At 52.1% G+C, this 14,302-nt stretch overlaps 1 protein-coding gene across 1 annotated transcript in view; it reads right to left on the bottom strand.

The window, feature by feature from the left end:
- LOC135879710 (C-type lectin domain family 4 member F-like) overlaps positions 1-7,526 on the bottom strand; it is a 29,750-nt gene extending 22,224 nt beyond the window's left edge. The window contains exon 1 of the mRNA XM_065405761.1: positions 7,466-7,526. Coding sequence (XP_065261833.1) covers positions 7,466-7,526 — 61 coding nt within the window. The remainder of the gene's footprint in view (positions 1-7,465) is intronic.
- Positions 7,527-14,302: the final 6,776 nt, after the last annotated feature.

Raw genomic sequence — 14,302 nt, 5'->3', positions numbered from 1 at the left:
CCCGGTAGCGGGCCCCCTGGTAGGGGACCAAGAAGGACCCCTCGAGCGCCGCACCGTCACGTGCCGCCGGCGGCAGTTGTAACTGTACCTGCCGGCGGAACGAGAGGACATGACGGAGGGCGGGATCTTTGCAGCCCAGCGGGAGAGGGCTGACCACGGAGATCGGCCTCCCCAGGGTAGAGAGGGCAGGTAACAGGGCGGCATTAGGAAGGAAGGGAGGGACAGAAGTCAGGACCAGTTGGGCGCCCAGGTCTTCTAGCGGCTCCAGGGGGACGAACACGCCCCCCACCGCCAGGCCCTTCTCCACCGCCTCCTGGGCGGCGGCCTCCGATGCTAGGAAGAAGACGACCTTTCCGTACATCTTGGAGGCCGCCACAATGGCCGTGGGCCCCACCACCCTCGCCAACGCCCACACGTAGTTTTCCACGTGGGGCGAGGCGGGTACCAGGAGGCAACGGACGCCGTGCTTCCTAGTCAAGGTGGGGAAGGGGCCCCGGTCACTATAGATGGTAGCAGAGGCAGTGGTTGATTGAGATGATGATGCAGCGGCAGGCGGGGGGGCCGCCGCTACCTGGGCATATGCCCTGGGGGCCGGGGGAGGGACACCTACAGAGCTGGTGGAGGGAACAGCGGGGAGGGATGCCGCAGCCGATGGCGGGGCTGTGGCAGTGGGGGCAGCCCCCGCCATGGAGGGCCTGGCCTTCTTGGCGGGGCCTTTACTTTTCTTTGTGCCCTGGCCCTTCCTGCCGGCTGGGGGGGCTCCCCCAGAGTCGGAGGGAGCGAGGGACGTGGCAGCAGCGGAGGTCACCTCGGTATCTGCCGCTGCCGGCGCTCCAGCAGGGGCGTTAGCAGGTGGCACGGCAGCGGCGGTTGAGGTAGAGGCTAGGGGGGACGATGGTGGGGCGGGTGGAGGAGGGGCAGCAGGGTCTGCCCGAGAGGTCCCACTCGCCTCGTCCCCTGCCATAATGAGGACGGGGGCAGAACAAACACCGGAGGGGGCAGGGAGAGGGGAAGCAGGTCGACCACTTCTCCCCGCTAGGCTGCAGGCAGGGGAGGAGGGCGCCAAAAAGGGGTGGGCTGGATGGGAGCAGGACTATCAAGGGCTAGGGGTCAGTCACTGACTCGGGGAGGGTTTCCGGCTCCTCTAGTCGCACCAAGGAAGGGGGAATATAACAGCATTGGGGGGTGCAGTGAGACAAGGTCAAACTAAAACGGGAAGGGGCACAAGCACAAGGGAGGGGACATGGGCGCACGAGGGGAGGGGCTAATCAATGCAAGGTGACCGCAGGGGAAGGGGAACAATCAGGCTGGGAGTGGGGCAGAGGAACCACGGGGCTAGCTTCAGAGGCTGGGGCGGGTCAAACAAACCAAGGCTGCAGAGGGAAAGGGCGGGGCAGGCAAACAAGCTGGAGCTAGCGAGGGGTTGGGGCAAAGGGGAGGAGTAAAAGGCAGCAAGGGGCAAATGCGTAGGCAGCAGGGGCAAAACTGGGGGCTTGCTGCAGGGGGGAGGGGGTCAGTCCAAAAGGGGGGGGCACGTGCACCCACGTGCGCTTGCAATGAAAATAAAGTCTTTTAAGGTTGGCTGCTGTTTCAGGCCCAATGGTGGCAACAGGGCGTGGCAAGCCTAGGTGAGTAGCTGAGTCCCAGAGGTAGGAGTTCGAGGCAGATGGTGAGTAGCCGGTGGGGGTGGTGGAGGGGGCAACGATGATGGTGGTGGTGGGGGTCGGGGGGGACACAGATGGACCAGGGGGCAGGCTCCACGCCACACCCCCTGTGTCCCCACAAACACAGTCTAGACCCCCACCACAAGAGCACAGTTCAAAAGTTACTCAGTCCGTAAGGGCCCCCTCCACGGTGGTCTGTGGAATTCCTACGCGCTCCCCCACTGGTAGATGGTCCTCTTCTTCTCCTCCTCCTCGGGGCTTCAGCAGCTCCCAGCAGCAAACACAGCAGCTCCGGGCAGCAGTCCGGTGGCCAGCAGGAAGGACCCCTCTCAGGTGGAGATGGTGGTGGTGGTGTCCACAGCAGCAGGAGCAATGGCTGGGGTTTCTCCCTCCTCTCCTCTGGAGAGTGGGCTAGCAGCCCCCCCCCAAGGGGCTGTAACTGGAGCAGCAGCAATCAAGGGTGCGGGGGGACTAGCAGCCAGTCAGCACGTAGGTAGCAGAGAAGGGGGGGTTCTGGCCCAGCCAGGGGAGTAGCTGGAGCAGCAACAGTAGCTGCAGTTGTAGGGAGAGCCCAAGGCCTAGTAGCAGGAGGAGCAGGCCCCTACCTTCCTCCCTCCAAGCCAGAGGGCTACAGGAGAGCGATCTATGGGACAGATCTATTAGTCCCAGGTCAAGCAGGGTTTCTATTCCCTGAGTGACCAGAGCAGGGGCTGCACTAGAGTAATCAGGAACCTGCTAGAACCAGTTAAGGCAGGCACGCTAATTAGGACACCTGGAGCCAATTAAGAAGAAGCTGCTAGAATCAATTAAGGCGGGCTAATCAGGGCACCTGGGTTTTAAAAAGGAGCTCACTTCAGTTTGTGGTGTGAGTGTGAGGAGCTGGGAGCAAGAGGCGCAAGGAGCTGAGAGTGAGAGGGTGAGGGTGTGCTGCTGGAGGACTGAGGAGCACAAGCGTTATCAGACACCAGGAGGAAGGTCCTGTGGTGAGAATAAGGAAGGTGTTTGGAGGAGGCCATGGGGAAGTAGCCCAGGGAGTTGTAGCTGTCATGCAGCTGTTACAGGAGGCAATATAGACAGCTGCAGTCCACAGGGCCCTGGGCTGGAACCTGGAGTAGAGGGCGGGCCCGGGTTCCCCCCAAACCTCCCAATTGACCTGGACTGTGGGTTCTTCCAGAGGGGAAGGTCTCTGGGCTGTTCCCCAACCCACATGGTGAATCTCTGAGGCAAGAAAATCCGCCAATAAGCGCAGGACCCACCAAGGTAGAGGAGGAACTTTGTCACAGCCCCTAACTACTTTCTCCTTCTAAATTTGTTCAAAGACCTAGCATACAATTGAGGTCAAACTAAAAGGTCTGTAGTTTCCTGGATCACTTCTTTCCTGTTTCTCAAAAATAGGAACTCCATTAGCAATTCTCCAGTCACTGGGTCTGACCCCTGAATTTATGGACCACTAAAAATCCTTGCTGGTGGGCTTGCAATTTCATGTGCCAGTTCCTTTAATATTCTTGGATGGAGATTATCCAGGCCCCCCAGTTTGGTCCTATTAAGCTCTTTTGAGTTTGACTTCCACCTCAGATGTGGTAATTTCTACTTCCATATCCTCGTTCGCATTAGCCAGCCTGCCACTACCCCTAAACTCCTCATTCCATTTATTAAAAATGGAGGCAAAGTATTTGCTTAGTCATTTGCCCATGCCTAGATTATCTTCAATCTCCAACACATCCTTTGTGTTGGGCAGTCCCTTTTTGTGTATAAGGCTATAGAACCGTTTACTGTTAGATTTAATTCCCTTTGCAAGGTCCAGCTCTGCTTGGCTCTTGGCAGTTCTCACTTTTCCCTGCACTTTCTGATCTCCAAGAGGTAGCTTTCCTTGCTGATCCATCCCATCTTCCATTCTTAGTAGGATTTCTGCTTTCTCATAATCACCAGTGCGAGACGCTTGTTCGTCCAGCCTGGTCCACAACCCTTCCCTAGGAAGTTTTTCCCCTTGCTTGGGATGCAGGCTTCAGAGAGCTTCTGTAACTTTGACTTAAAGTAATTCCAAGCCTCCCCAACTTTCAGATCCTTGAGTTCTTCATCCCAGTCCAGTCCCCTAGTTAATTGCCTTAATATTTTAAAGTTTCCCATTTTGAAATCAAGGCCCCTAGTTGCAGACCTGGTAGCCTTCTTCCGCAAAGTGATTTTGACCCAAACACATTCTGTTTTATCCATTCTAGCACTTCTAATTTCTTTACAGTCAGTCTACCTCATCGTTAATATAAAATGTTACAGCACCACCTTTATCTTCATTTCTGTCTTTCCTGAACAGCACATACTCTTCATTGTCTGTACTCCAGTCCTGGCTACTATTCCACCATGTTTCTGTTATCCCTGTAACATCTGGTTTCACTTCCTGCACCAGTAGATCTAGTTCCTCCATTATGTTCCCATAGCTTCTTGCATTGGTGTACAGACACTTTATTTTTTTCCGCTCGGCTTTGCCAGGGTTCCTCACGCGATTAGGTACAGTCATGCTACTGCCAGTATCACCTACTACTTGAGTGTTAGCATCATTGGTATGGGAACTCTCTTTCTTCTTGATGTCCATTCTCCTACCCTCTTCTGTTCCTTTCTCCATCACTGTATTTGCTCTTACTTGATTTTCTCCTGCTCAATATTAGAATCGGAAGTGGAGATTACATGAGCATCTCTCAACTGTCTCCCCTGAATTCCAAGCTTAAAGCTCTTTTAATCAGCTGTGCCACCCTCCATCCCAGAATCTATTTCCCTCCCTCCCCAGCTGGAGTCCGTCCCATGAGAACAGTTCTATATCTGTGAATGCCTCCCAGTGGTGGAACATCCCAAAGACCTCCTTACAACTCCACTGCCTGAGCCGTCTCTTGATAATCATCATCTTGTATCACCTCCATTCTCCTCCTCTAGGGACAGGTAGAATCCCATTGAAGATCACCTGAGCCTTCATTTCTTTAAGTGTCTTCCCCAGCCTGGCATCATCTCCCTTGATCCGTTCCAGCAAGAATCTAGCAGTATCATTTGTTCCCACATGAAGGACAATCAGTGGATTCTTTCCTGCTCCCATTAGGATCTTCTTCAGCCTCAGGTTCACACCCCATAATTTAGCTCCCGGCAGACAGCTCACCCTTCTGTTCTCTGGATCAGCTCTGGTGCCAGGCCTGTCCATTCTTCTTAATAAGGAGTCACCAATCACGTAGACCTGCCTCTTCCTGATGTTGGCGCCATTCTCCAGCCTTCCTCCCGTTCCTTCTGCATGCAAGTCCTCTTGTCTTTTGTTCTCCCTTGCGATCTAGTGCAAGTCATCCTCTGTCCTCCTGGGCTCTGAACTCTGGGTATGTACATTGACTCTTCACCTCTTCTTGTAGGACTAGCTGCTCTACCCTTCTTCCTGGCCCTCCTACCTTCTGCTACTCCCTGCTGCAAGCCTTCTTCACTTTCCAACTCAGCAAACCTATTCCTGAACTCTACTTCTCCCTCACTAGCTGGTCTTTTCCTCTGCCCGGTTCTCATCATCACATTTCCACTGGCCACTTTACTCACCCAGCAGTCTCCCCTCCATGTTCTCCAGTCCAGCTTGGATCTGCCAGTCTTGAGTTTTCCCTTCAGCCTCCTCTCACCTTCCCTCCATCATCTGCTCGAATCCCCTTCAAAACTCAACCATAGTTTCCACCTGCATCTCCAAACCTCGGCTCTTCTCTTCCATCAGCTCTCTCAGGTGGCACTTCATACAAACAAGCTCTTTTCTGGTACCTGCACCAGGATCATCCCGCAGCTTCCACATCTGGTCATCTTCACTGTCTCTTCCATTGCTTGGGTCACTACCACTGCTGCCTCTGTGTCTGTCACACCCTTCCCACCTAAGTGCCCATCAAGGAGAATGCCACTACCCCTCCCCAAACTCTCCTTACAATCACGGACACTAACTCCCCTGTTTCCAGTTGTTTCCTGGCTTCTTTGCCACTGGTTGGCTGCTGTTATAGGCCCCCTAACCAGGGAAGCTTGTCTCCCCTCTCCTCCAAGAGCTCTCCACTCCAACTCCCTGTTTTCAGCTCTGTTTGCTGGCTCCAGGGCCCCCCCATCGAGCCAGCTGGCCTGTATAGAAATTGGCAAACGTTGGGCTTGGAGCTGCAGTTGGACTTACATAGAAGTGTCACAGCCAGGAGGGACATGGCCAGGGCCAGACTCAGGAGGAGAAGGACAGGAGTCCCGATGCCCCCCGCCCTGAGCCGCCAAGGGACCGATGTCTTGGGAGGATTTCCTTGAAGGAGAAGAAGAAACATATTCATGGAAAGTTACAGCTCAAATGCCACTGACCGAGCAAACTCCATCCCCCAAATCCAATAACTGCTCAGCCTCCTATTCCGTGACTGTGGTTAACAGCAATAGCGGAATCAGGCCAAATAAGGTCAGAACCGACCTGAACTCGAATGTGAAAAGCGACCCTCCCTAAATCAGGAGTGACTCTAGTGCCAGGCAGGCGTCCTGTGAGAGAGATCTGGGAGCCGGATTTTCCCCCTGCCTAAGCATTTCTTGAGAGGGAAGTTTAGGGCTTGTGAAGTCCAGGCCCAAAGGAGCATTTTTAAATGAGAACAGGAACCTGAACCAACTTATGAAATATGAAAACAACGAGGCAGTGAAATGAGGGGGAAATGATTCTTTGCAGGAGAAAAGTGGGGCTGACAGCAGTGGGCTCAGAAGGGCCTTTCTACAGCATCCCTGTCTAATAACCCATCCCCAGGATGCTGGGCTCCTCACTGCAAGGCAGCCAAGGGGCGAATCACAGGGCAAAGCCAGAAGACTGTGTCTCCCCTGCACATTAAAGGGAGAAGACTAGAGCTGCATTCGAGCCAGGATCTATGTGTAGACAGAAGTAAGTGTGCTCTGTGTGGTCTGGATTTGGTCTCTGTCACCCAGCGCTGGCTACATTTCCCTTGTGTTTTCCTTTGTCGCTGCAGAGAGCCTAGCTGAGCTCGGTGCGTAGCTGCAGCTGCTTACGACCGCACCCTCCACTTCCGTCAGCCCCGTCTCCCTGCCTGTCTCCTGAACCTTTCTGGGCGTATTTCATGTGTTTGAAACCAGAACAGCTGCCACACAGCATCTGGATTGCACTGAAACCAAAGGGGATAAACAACCCCCGGAGCAGGCCCTTGTTCAGCTGACACCTGCCCAACCAAACATAAGAACGGCCAGACTGGGTCAGACCAAAGGTCCCTCTAGCCCAGTGTCCTGTCTGCTGACAGTGGCCAGTGCCAGGTGCCCCAGAGGGAATGAACAGAACAGGGAATCATCAAATGATCCATCCCCAGTCACCCATTCCCAGCCTCTGGCAAACGGAGGCTAGGGACACCATCCCTGCCCATCCTGGCTAATAGCCATTGATGGACATATCCTCCATGAACTTATCTAGTTCTTTTTTGAACCCTGCTAGAACCCCCGGGAGAGGCTGATGGTGGCAGTGAGCTGGGGAGGGGGACCCTGGATGGCTTTTATGGCCAGCCCATGGCACTGCGCTGGCCAGCAGGAGGCTGGGATGCTGTGCAGGGACTCCCATCTCTCCCCCCTGTGCCCGTCTCTCGTTGGGGACTGGCAGGGGAGAGAATGCACTGGGAAGCACTGACCGAGCACCCTCGCCCACTGCCCATGGTGCTGTCTAGCCAGCAGACGGCTGAGCTCTGGGGACGTGGTCAGTGGAGCAAGCGATCGCTGCCCAGAACGCTCTGCAGAGACCGCAAAGCCAAGGAAAGGCCAGTGGGAGTCCAGGGTCCGGTGCAGCCTCTTGTGCTTACCTTTGGGCTGGGGAGCAGCTTCCGTCACCTGCATGTTCTCATAGATATTGTCCCTCGCCATTCTCCTGCCTTCGCGCTGAGCCGAGCCCCCGATGACTGGTCTGTGGGTCCTTTCAGCAGCCTCCTGGGTTAGAGCCTCTCTCTGACAGCAGCCCTGGTGCAGAAATAGAAATGGGAAGTGATGCCTGGTGGTGAGAGCCACCCTGTCACCAGCTGGGCCATGTGCGGTCAGCCCCAGTGGTGGAAGTGAGCGTTCAGCCAATGGGCTAGAGCTGGGTCCAGCGTGGGCAGCATCCAGGAAATGGGCCCAGGGTCAGAAGCCAAATGCCAGAGCCAGGGTGGGGGGTACAGCAGAGTCCTCAGCCAGAGGCGGAGCCCGGGATCAGTACCAGAGAGACAGAAGCCCAAGCCAGAAGTGGGGGGCCAAGCAGTGTAGTGAGGCAGGGGCAGGGCTGGGCATCAAACCAGACGTCGAAAGCCGAAGGGGAGCAGGGGCTGGAGCAGAGCAGGAGCAAGGCCTGGACGCCGGCCAGAGCAGGGACTGGGCGAAGAGGAAGCACAGCTGCAGTGAGCAAGATACACATTGAGCAGCTGCTGATCTCAGCTGGTGCCAGGCTTCGAAGCAGGGCTGGGGAGCCAGCAGCCAGCCAGTGGTGTGGCTCCTCCGGCAGGTCCCAGGAAGAGCAGATGGCCTTATAGGTTGTCTAGCAGTGAAGTTATTCAGAGAGCCGACCAGCAGCTGTCCCCGCTGCTCCGGTCCCTGACAAGCCCTGGCAATAGGGACTCCCGGTTCCTATTCCTTGCTTTGCACCTAACTCACTGGGAGACCGTGGGCAAGTTAGCTCACCTGCCTATGCCTCAGTTTCCCCCATCTATTTACCATTCTGAGGAACTAGGAGGTGGATCAGGGCTTTGGTAAAGGCCTACAGAGCCTTTCACCTCAAGGCAGATGGGTAAAAGCCAACCAAAGTTGCCACGTCTCACGAAATAAATATGCGACCCTGCCTTTCAAAAACAAGCCCAACCGCCCCAAAACAAGCAGGTCAGTCAGAGGTGACTTGAGCTCCCATGGGGCTGGCCAGCCGCCCCCTCGTTCCTGGTCCCAACCTCCCCCCCCCGGCCAGCGTCCCCTGTTCTTCTCCTCCGACAGCCCTGCATCCCCGCCCTCTCGGGAACCCTGGGGGAGAGGCAGGGAGGTGAGTTGATGAAAGGAGGGGAGGAAGGATGGGGGTGGTGGGGAGGGGCGGTTGGAGGGGGAAGGAGGGGAGGGGGAAGGCATGTGGATGGGGAAGGAGAGGGAGGGGAGAGGTGGCTGGTTGGGGATGGGGCAGGAGGGTGAGGGAGTGGAGGGGAGAGGCGGTTCGATGGGGGAAGGAGGCGTGAGGGAAGAGGAAGACAGGGCTCTATTGGCAGCACCTGGCCATAGGTGCTGGATCTAGGGGGGCTGCCGCACCCCCTGGCTGGAAACGGTTTCCATCACATGCAGGGTTACAGTTCGGTTCAGTGGCTCTCAGCACCCCACTATTCACAGTGTTGCAGCCCTCTGTGCCCAGCCTTTTATGGCCCCCTCTCGTGGGTGGGGCTCTGGCGAGAGCGTAAAAGCACATCCCCGTGCGCCGCGCGTGCGGTTGGCTGCCGGAGGTCATGCAGCGGAGGGGCTGGGCCTGGGGAAGCCTGTGCCCTCTCCCCTCCTGGGCTGCCCCCAGCTCTGCCCCAGCCATGGCAGTCCTGCTCTGTGTCCGGGGCCCGCTTGTGTTGTGGGGCCTCCAGCGTCATCCCGCTAAAGCACGGTGAGGGGCAGGCTGGGAGCAGTGTGGGGCCAGGCCTGTGTCCTGCTCCTTGCCTCTTGACAACGCCCCCCAACCGTGGCACCCAGGGCAGTCACCCACATCGCCCGCCCCGAAGGCCGGCCCTATCCTATGGGCATCCACGACTGTCCAAATCCGCATCTTTTTCTTACGTGTGACCAGCCACAGGTGGGAGTTCTGCTGTCCAAAGAGACAGAACCTGCTCACTGCTCCGGCGGTAACATGGGACGAGAGGGGGCACGTGTGGAAGCAAAGGTTAATCCACCACAACTCCCAGATCCTTCTCGGCAGTGCTGCTGCCAAGCCACTTCTCCCCCCCCCCCCATTCTGTATTTGTGTATTTGGTTGTTCTTCCCTAGGTGTACCACCTTACATTTGTCTGTGTTGAATTTCATGTTGTTGTCTGTAGCCCAGTTCTCCAATTTATCAAGATCCCTCTGAATTCTAGCTTATCCTCCAAAGTGTTGCAACCCTCCCCTCCTAGCCTTGTGTCATCTGCAAACTTGATCAGTTTGCTCTCCATGCCTACACCCAGTGTACGGGGAGATTTTGGCAAACCAGTAAACCACTATGGCTTATTGCTAAAAGCAGCCAAGTCAGCAGGCCGTAAAGTGGTCATGCAGCAGGCTTAGCGTAACCAAGGAAGGAGGGGAGGGGGTTTTGGGTGCCACAGAAAGAGCAGCTTGACCCCGTGTCCTTCCTGATAAGAATTGTGTTGAAGTTGCTGATGCATGCATTTTAGAAGAGCAGGATGTGCCCTCAGGAATGTGTCTAACAGGGTCTCAAGGCTGCAAACTCTGGGAAAAACCCACACCTGGTTAATCAATAATCAGAAGGAAGCCTCTTGCTGGACCATTGAAACTACTTGCTTAACAAGTTTTCTTTAAGGGACATGCCATTGTATTATAAATAAGGGGGAAAAGTTTGAGGTAGTGGGACTCTTTGTGTTATCCTGTTTGTGCCGGCCATCTATCGGTCGGACGGCCGTGTCTCCCCTGATTTATTTCCTGACACCACCCGCATGGAGTAAATGTTACCAAGAGCTTTGGGTTGAAAGAACGCCGGGTAACACCAGGTCATTACTGAAGATGTTGAACAACACTGGACCTAGAACTTGAGTTAACGAACTTGAGGTAAAATCCTAGTGAAGACAAGGCCGTGTGTAGTTTTCACATGAGTTGTTACCAGGTCAAGTTAAAGCCTGTGGAGGAGCCTAACAACTACTGTGAAAAATATGACCAACCTTGTCTCCATGAGGTTTTAGCTTGAGTTAAGGGCAAACCTTTCTCCCCATCCAGACGAGGCCATCCGGAGCTCAGGAGCGCTGCAGGGGACTGCTTAGCATGGAGAAAAAGACTTTTAATGAAAATTAGAATCTTTTGGTTAAACCCAAATGAAAAAATCTCCTGCCACACAGAGTACAAAGAGAGCCCGAATGCATGTTCGCTTGAGGTTAACGCTAGGCTGGGGCGGAACTTGGTTTTAACAGGAAACCCCCCTTTCCTCCTCTGAAAATGTTTCTCACGTTGGCTGAGGATGGAAGCTAGCTTACAAAAACCTCCCGATGCAGTAGGGCTGGATTCTGCCCTGCTAATCCACACCTTTCTCCACAAGCAGCCTCATTCATTTGAAGGGGACCAGCTGCAAATTAAAGTATTTCTCATAGTGAGTAAAAGGCAGAATCTCATCCTCTGGCTTGGTCTACACTACAGAGCTGGGTCAACGTAAGCTGCCTTACGTCGAGCTATTCATGTCCGTGTACACACCACAGCTTTGGTCCCACCGATGTAAGTGCCCTACTACACTGACATAATAACCCCACCTCCACGACAGGCATAGACCTTATATCAGTGTAGTCAGGGCAACACATTGTCTGTGTAGAGACTGCGAGTTACTCACATCAGCGGTTGGTTGTCATTCATGGAGCCGTGAAATTGACAAGAACGCCTTTAATTTCAAAAGGGGGAACTATACAAAAATGAGGGGGTTAGTTAGACAAAAGTTAAAAGGTTCAGTGACTAAAGTGAAATCCCTGCAAGTTGCGTGGGCCCTTTTTAAAGACACCATAATAGAGGCTCAACTTCAATGTATACCCCAAATTAAGAAAAACAGTAAAAGAACTAAAAAAGAGCCACCGTGGCTTAACAACCATGTAAAAGAAGCAGTGAGAGATAAAAAGACTTCCTTTAAAAAGTGGAAGTCAAATCCTAGTGAGGCAAATAGAAAGGAGCACAAACACTGCCAACTTAAGTGCAAGAGTGTAATAAGAAAAGCCAAAGAGGAGTTTGAAGAACGGCTAGCCAAAAACTCCAAAGGTAATAACAAAATGTTTTTTAAGTACATCAGAAGCAGGAAGCCTGCTAAACAACCAGTGGGGCCCCTTGACGATGAAAATACAAAAGGAGCGCTTAAAGATGATAAAGTCATTGCGGAGAAACTAAATGGATTCTTTGCTTCAGTCTTCACGGCTGAGGATGTTAGGGAGATTCCCAAACCTGAGCTGGCTTTTGTAGGTGACAAATCTGAGGAACTGTCACAGATTGAAGTATCACTAGAGGAGGTTTTGGAATTAATTGATAAACTCAACATTAACAAGTCACCGGGACCAGATGGCATTCACCCAAGAGTTCTGAAAGAACTCAAATGTGAAGTTGCGGAACTATTAACTAAGGTTTGTAACCTGTCCTTTAAATCGGCTTCGGTACCCAATGACTGGAAGTTAGCTAATATAACGCCAATATTTAAAAAGGGCTCTAGGGGTGATCCCGGCAATTACAGACCGGTAAGTCTAACGTCGGTACCGGGCAAATTAGTTGAAACAATAGTAAAGAACAAAATTGTCAGACACATAGAAAAACATAAACTCTTGAGCAATAGTCAACATGGTTTCTGTAAAGGGAAATCGTGTCTTACTAATCTATTAGAGTTCTTTGAAGGGGTCAACAAACATGTGGACAAAGGGGATCCGGTGGACATAGTGTACTTAGATTTCCAGAAAGCCTTTGACAAGGTCCCTCACCAAAGGCTCTTACGTAAATTAAGCTGTCATGGGATAAAAGGGAAGGTCCTTTCATGGATTGAGAACTGGTTAAAGGACAGGGAACAAAGGGTAGGAATTAATGGTAAATTCTCAGAATGGAGAGGGGTAACTAGTGGTGTTCCCCAAGGGTCAGTCCTAGGACCTATCCTATTCAATTTATTCATAAATGATCTGGAGAAAGGGGTAAACAGTGAGGTGGCAAAGTTTGCAGATGATACTAAACTACTCAAGATAGTTAAGACCAAAGCAGATTGTGAAGAACTTCAAAAAGATCTCACAAAACTAAGTGATTGGGCAACAAAATGGCAAATGAAATTTAATGTGGATAAATGTAAAGTAATGCACATTGGAAAAAATAACCCCGACTATACATACAACATGATGGGGGCTAATTTAGCTACAACGAGTCAGGAAAAAGATCTTGGCGTCATCGTGGATAGTTCTCTAAAGATGTCCACGCAGTGTGCAGAGGCGGTCAAAAAAGCAAACAGGATGTTAGGAATCATTAAAAAGGGGATAGAGAATAAGACTGAGAATATATTATTGCCCTTATATAAATCCATGGTTCGCCCACATCTCGAATACTGTGTACAGATGTGGTCTCCTCACCTCAAAAAAGATATTCTAGCACTAGAAAAGGTTCAGAAAAGAGCAACTAAAATGATTAAGGGTTTAGAGAGGGTCCCATATGAGGAAAGATTAAAGAGGCTAGGACTCTTCAGTTTGGAAAAGAGAAGACTAAGGGGGGACATGATAGAGGTATATAAAATCATGAGTGATGTTGAGAAAGTGGATAAGGAAAAGTTATTTGCTTATTCCCATAATACAAGAACTAGGGGTCACCAAAAGAAATTAATAGGCAGCAGGTTTAAAACAAATAAAAGGAAGTTCTTCTTCACGCAGCGCACAGTCAACTTGTGGAACTCCTTACCTGAGGAGGTTGTGAAGGCTAGGACTATAACAATGTTTAAAAGGGGACTGGATAAATTCATGGTGGCTAAGTCCATAAATGGCTATTAGCCAGGATGGGTAAGAATGGTGTCCCTAGCCTCTGTTCGTCAGAGGATGGAGATGGATGGCAGGAGAGAGATCACTTGATCATTGCCTGTTAGGTTCATTCCCTCTGGGGCACCTGGCATTGGCCACTGTCGGTAGACAGATACTGGGCTAGATGGACCTTTGGTCTGACCCAGTACGGCCTTTCTTATGTTCTTATGTTCTTATGTTCTTAACGCCGGGATGTGTGGGGAGCTCCAGCTAGAGCCCGGCTACGCCCTAGGGTCTTGGCCCCTGCTCCCAGCTCACCTGCTGCTCAGGCTCCCCAATCCCAGCAGCGCTACGCCTGCCCAGCTCCCCACTCCGTGCTCAGATTTTTGGTGAGGTTGAGTAAGGAGACATGATTTTAAAGGCCTAGTTTGGCATGTTGTTAAAGAATAGAAAGAGAGAACTTAAAGAAAAATAACAATTTTTGTTTTTAAAGGGTTAGTTTGGCATGTTATTAAAGAATAAAAACAGTTTGAGATAAATTTAAAAGGTGTATTTAATATATGAGTAGGTTAAGAAAAGAGCATTTAAAAAGAGTTAAATAAAAGAGACAAATATAAAGGAAACTGCCATGTATTTTGAGCTGTGAACCCAGCTGACGGAAGAATCCACTTTCATGATTCATCTCCCCGGGGGAAGGGCAGAACAACCAACGTATCTTATCCTCTTTCACATCCCACAACAGTCCGTCTGGTGCCGATGGACCTTTCCTGTCGGGAAGGATGTAACACCTTCTGCTGGAGACCGGCACGTCACACCAGTTAATGTCCCTCTCCTGTCTGGTGGTTTACACGGTCACAGAGGCTCACAATACAACTGCTCCATGAATGACAATCAACAGCCGATGTAAGTAACCCGCAGTGTCTAACTCTGTAGCGTAAACCGAGCCAGAGGGTGAGATTCTGCCACTTTGACTCACTATGAGAAGTACCTTAATTTGCAGCT

Source organism: Emys orbicularis, chromosome 5 (assembly GCF_028017835.1).
Source record: "Emys orbicularis isolate rEmyOrb1 chromosome 5, rEmyOrb1.hap1, whole genome shotgun sequence".
Lineage (NCBI taxonomy): Eukaryota > Metazoa > Chordata > Testudines > Emydidae > Emys > Emys orbicularis.
Note: the sequence above shows the minus strand (reverse complement) of the source record. Positions and strands in the feature narration are given on the sequence as shown.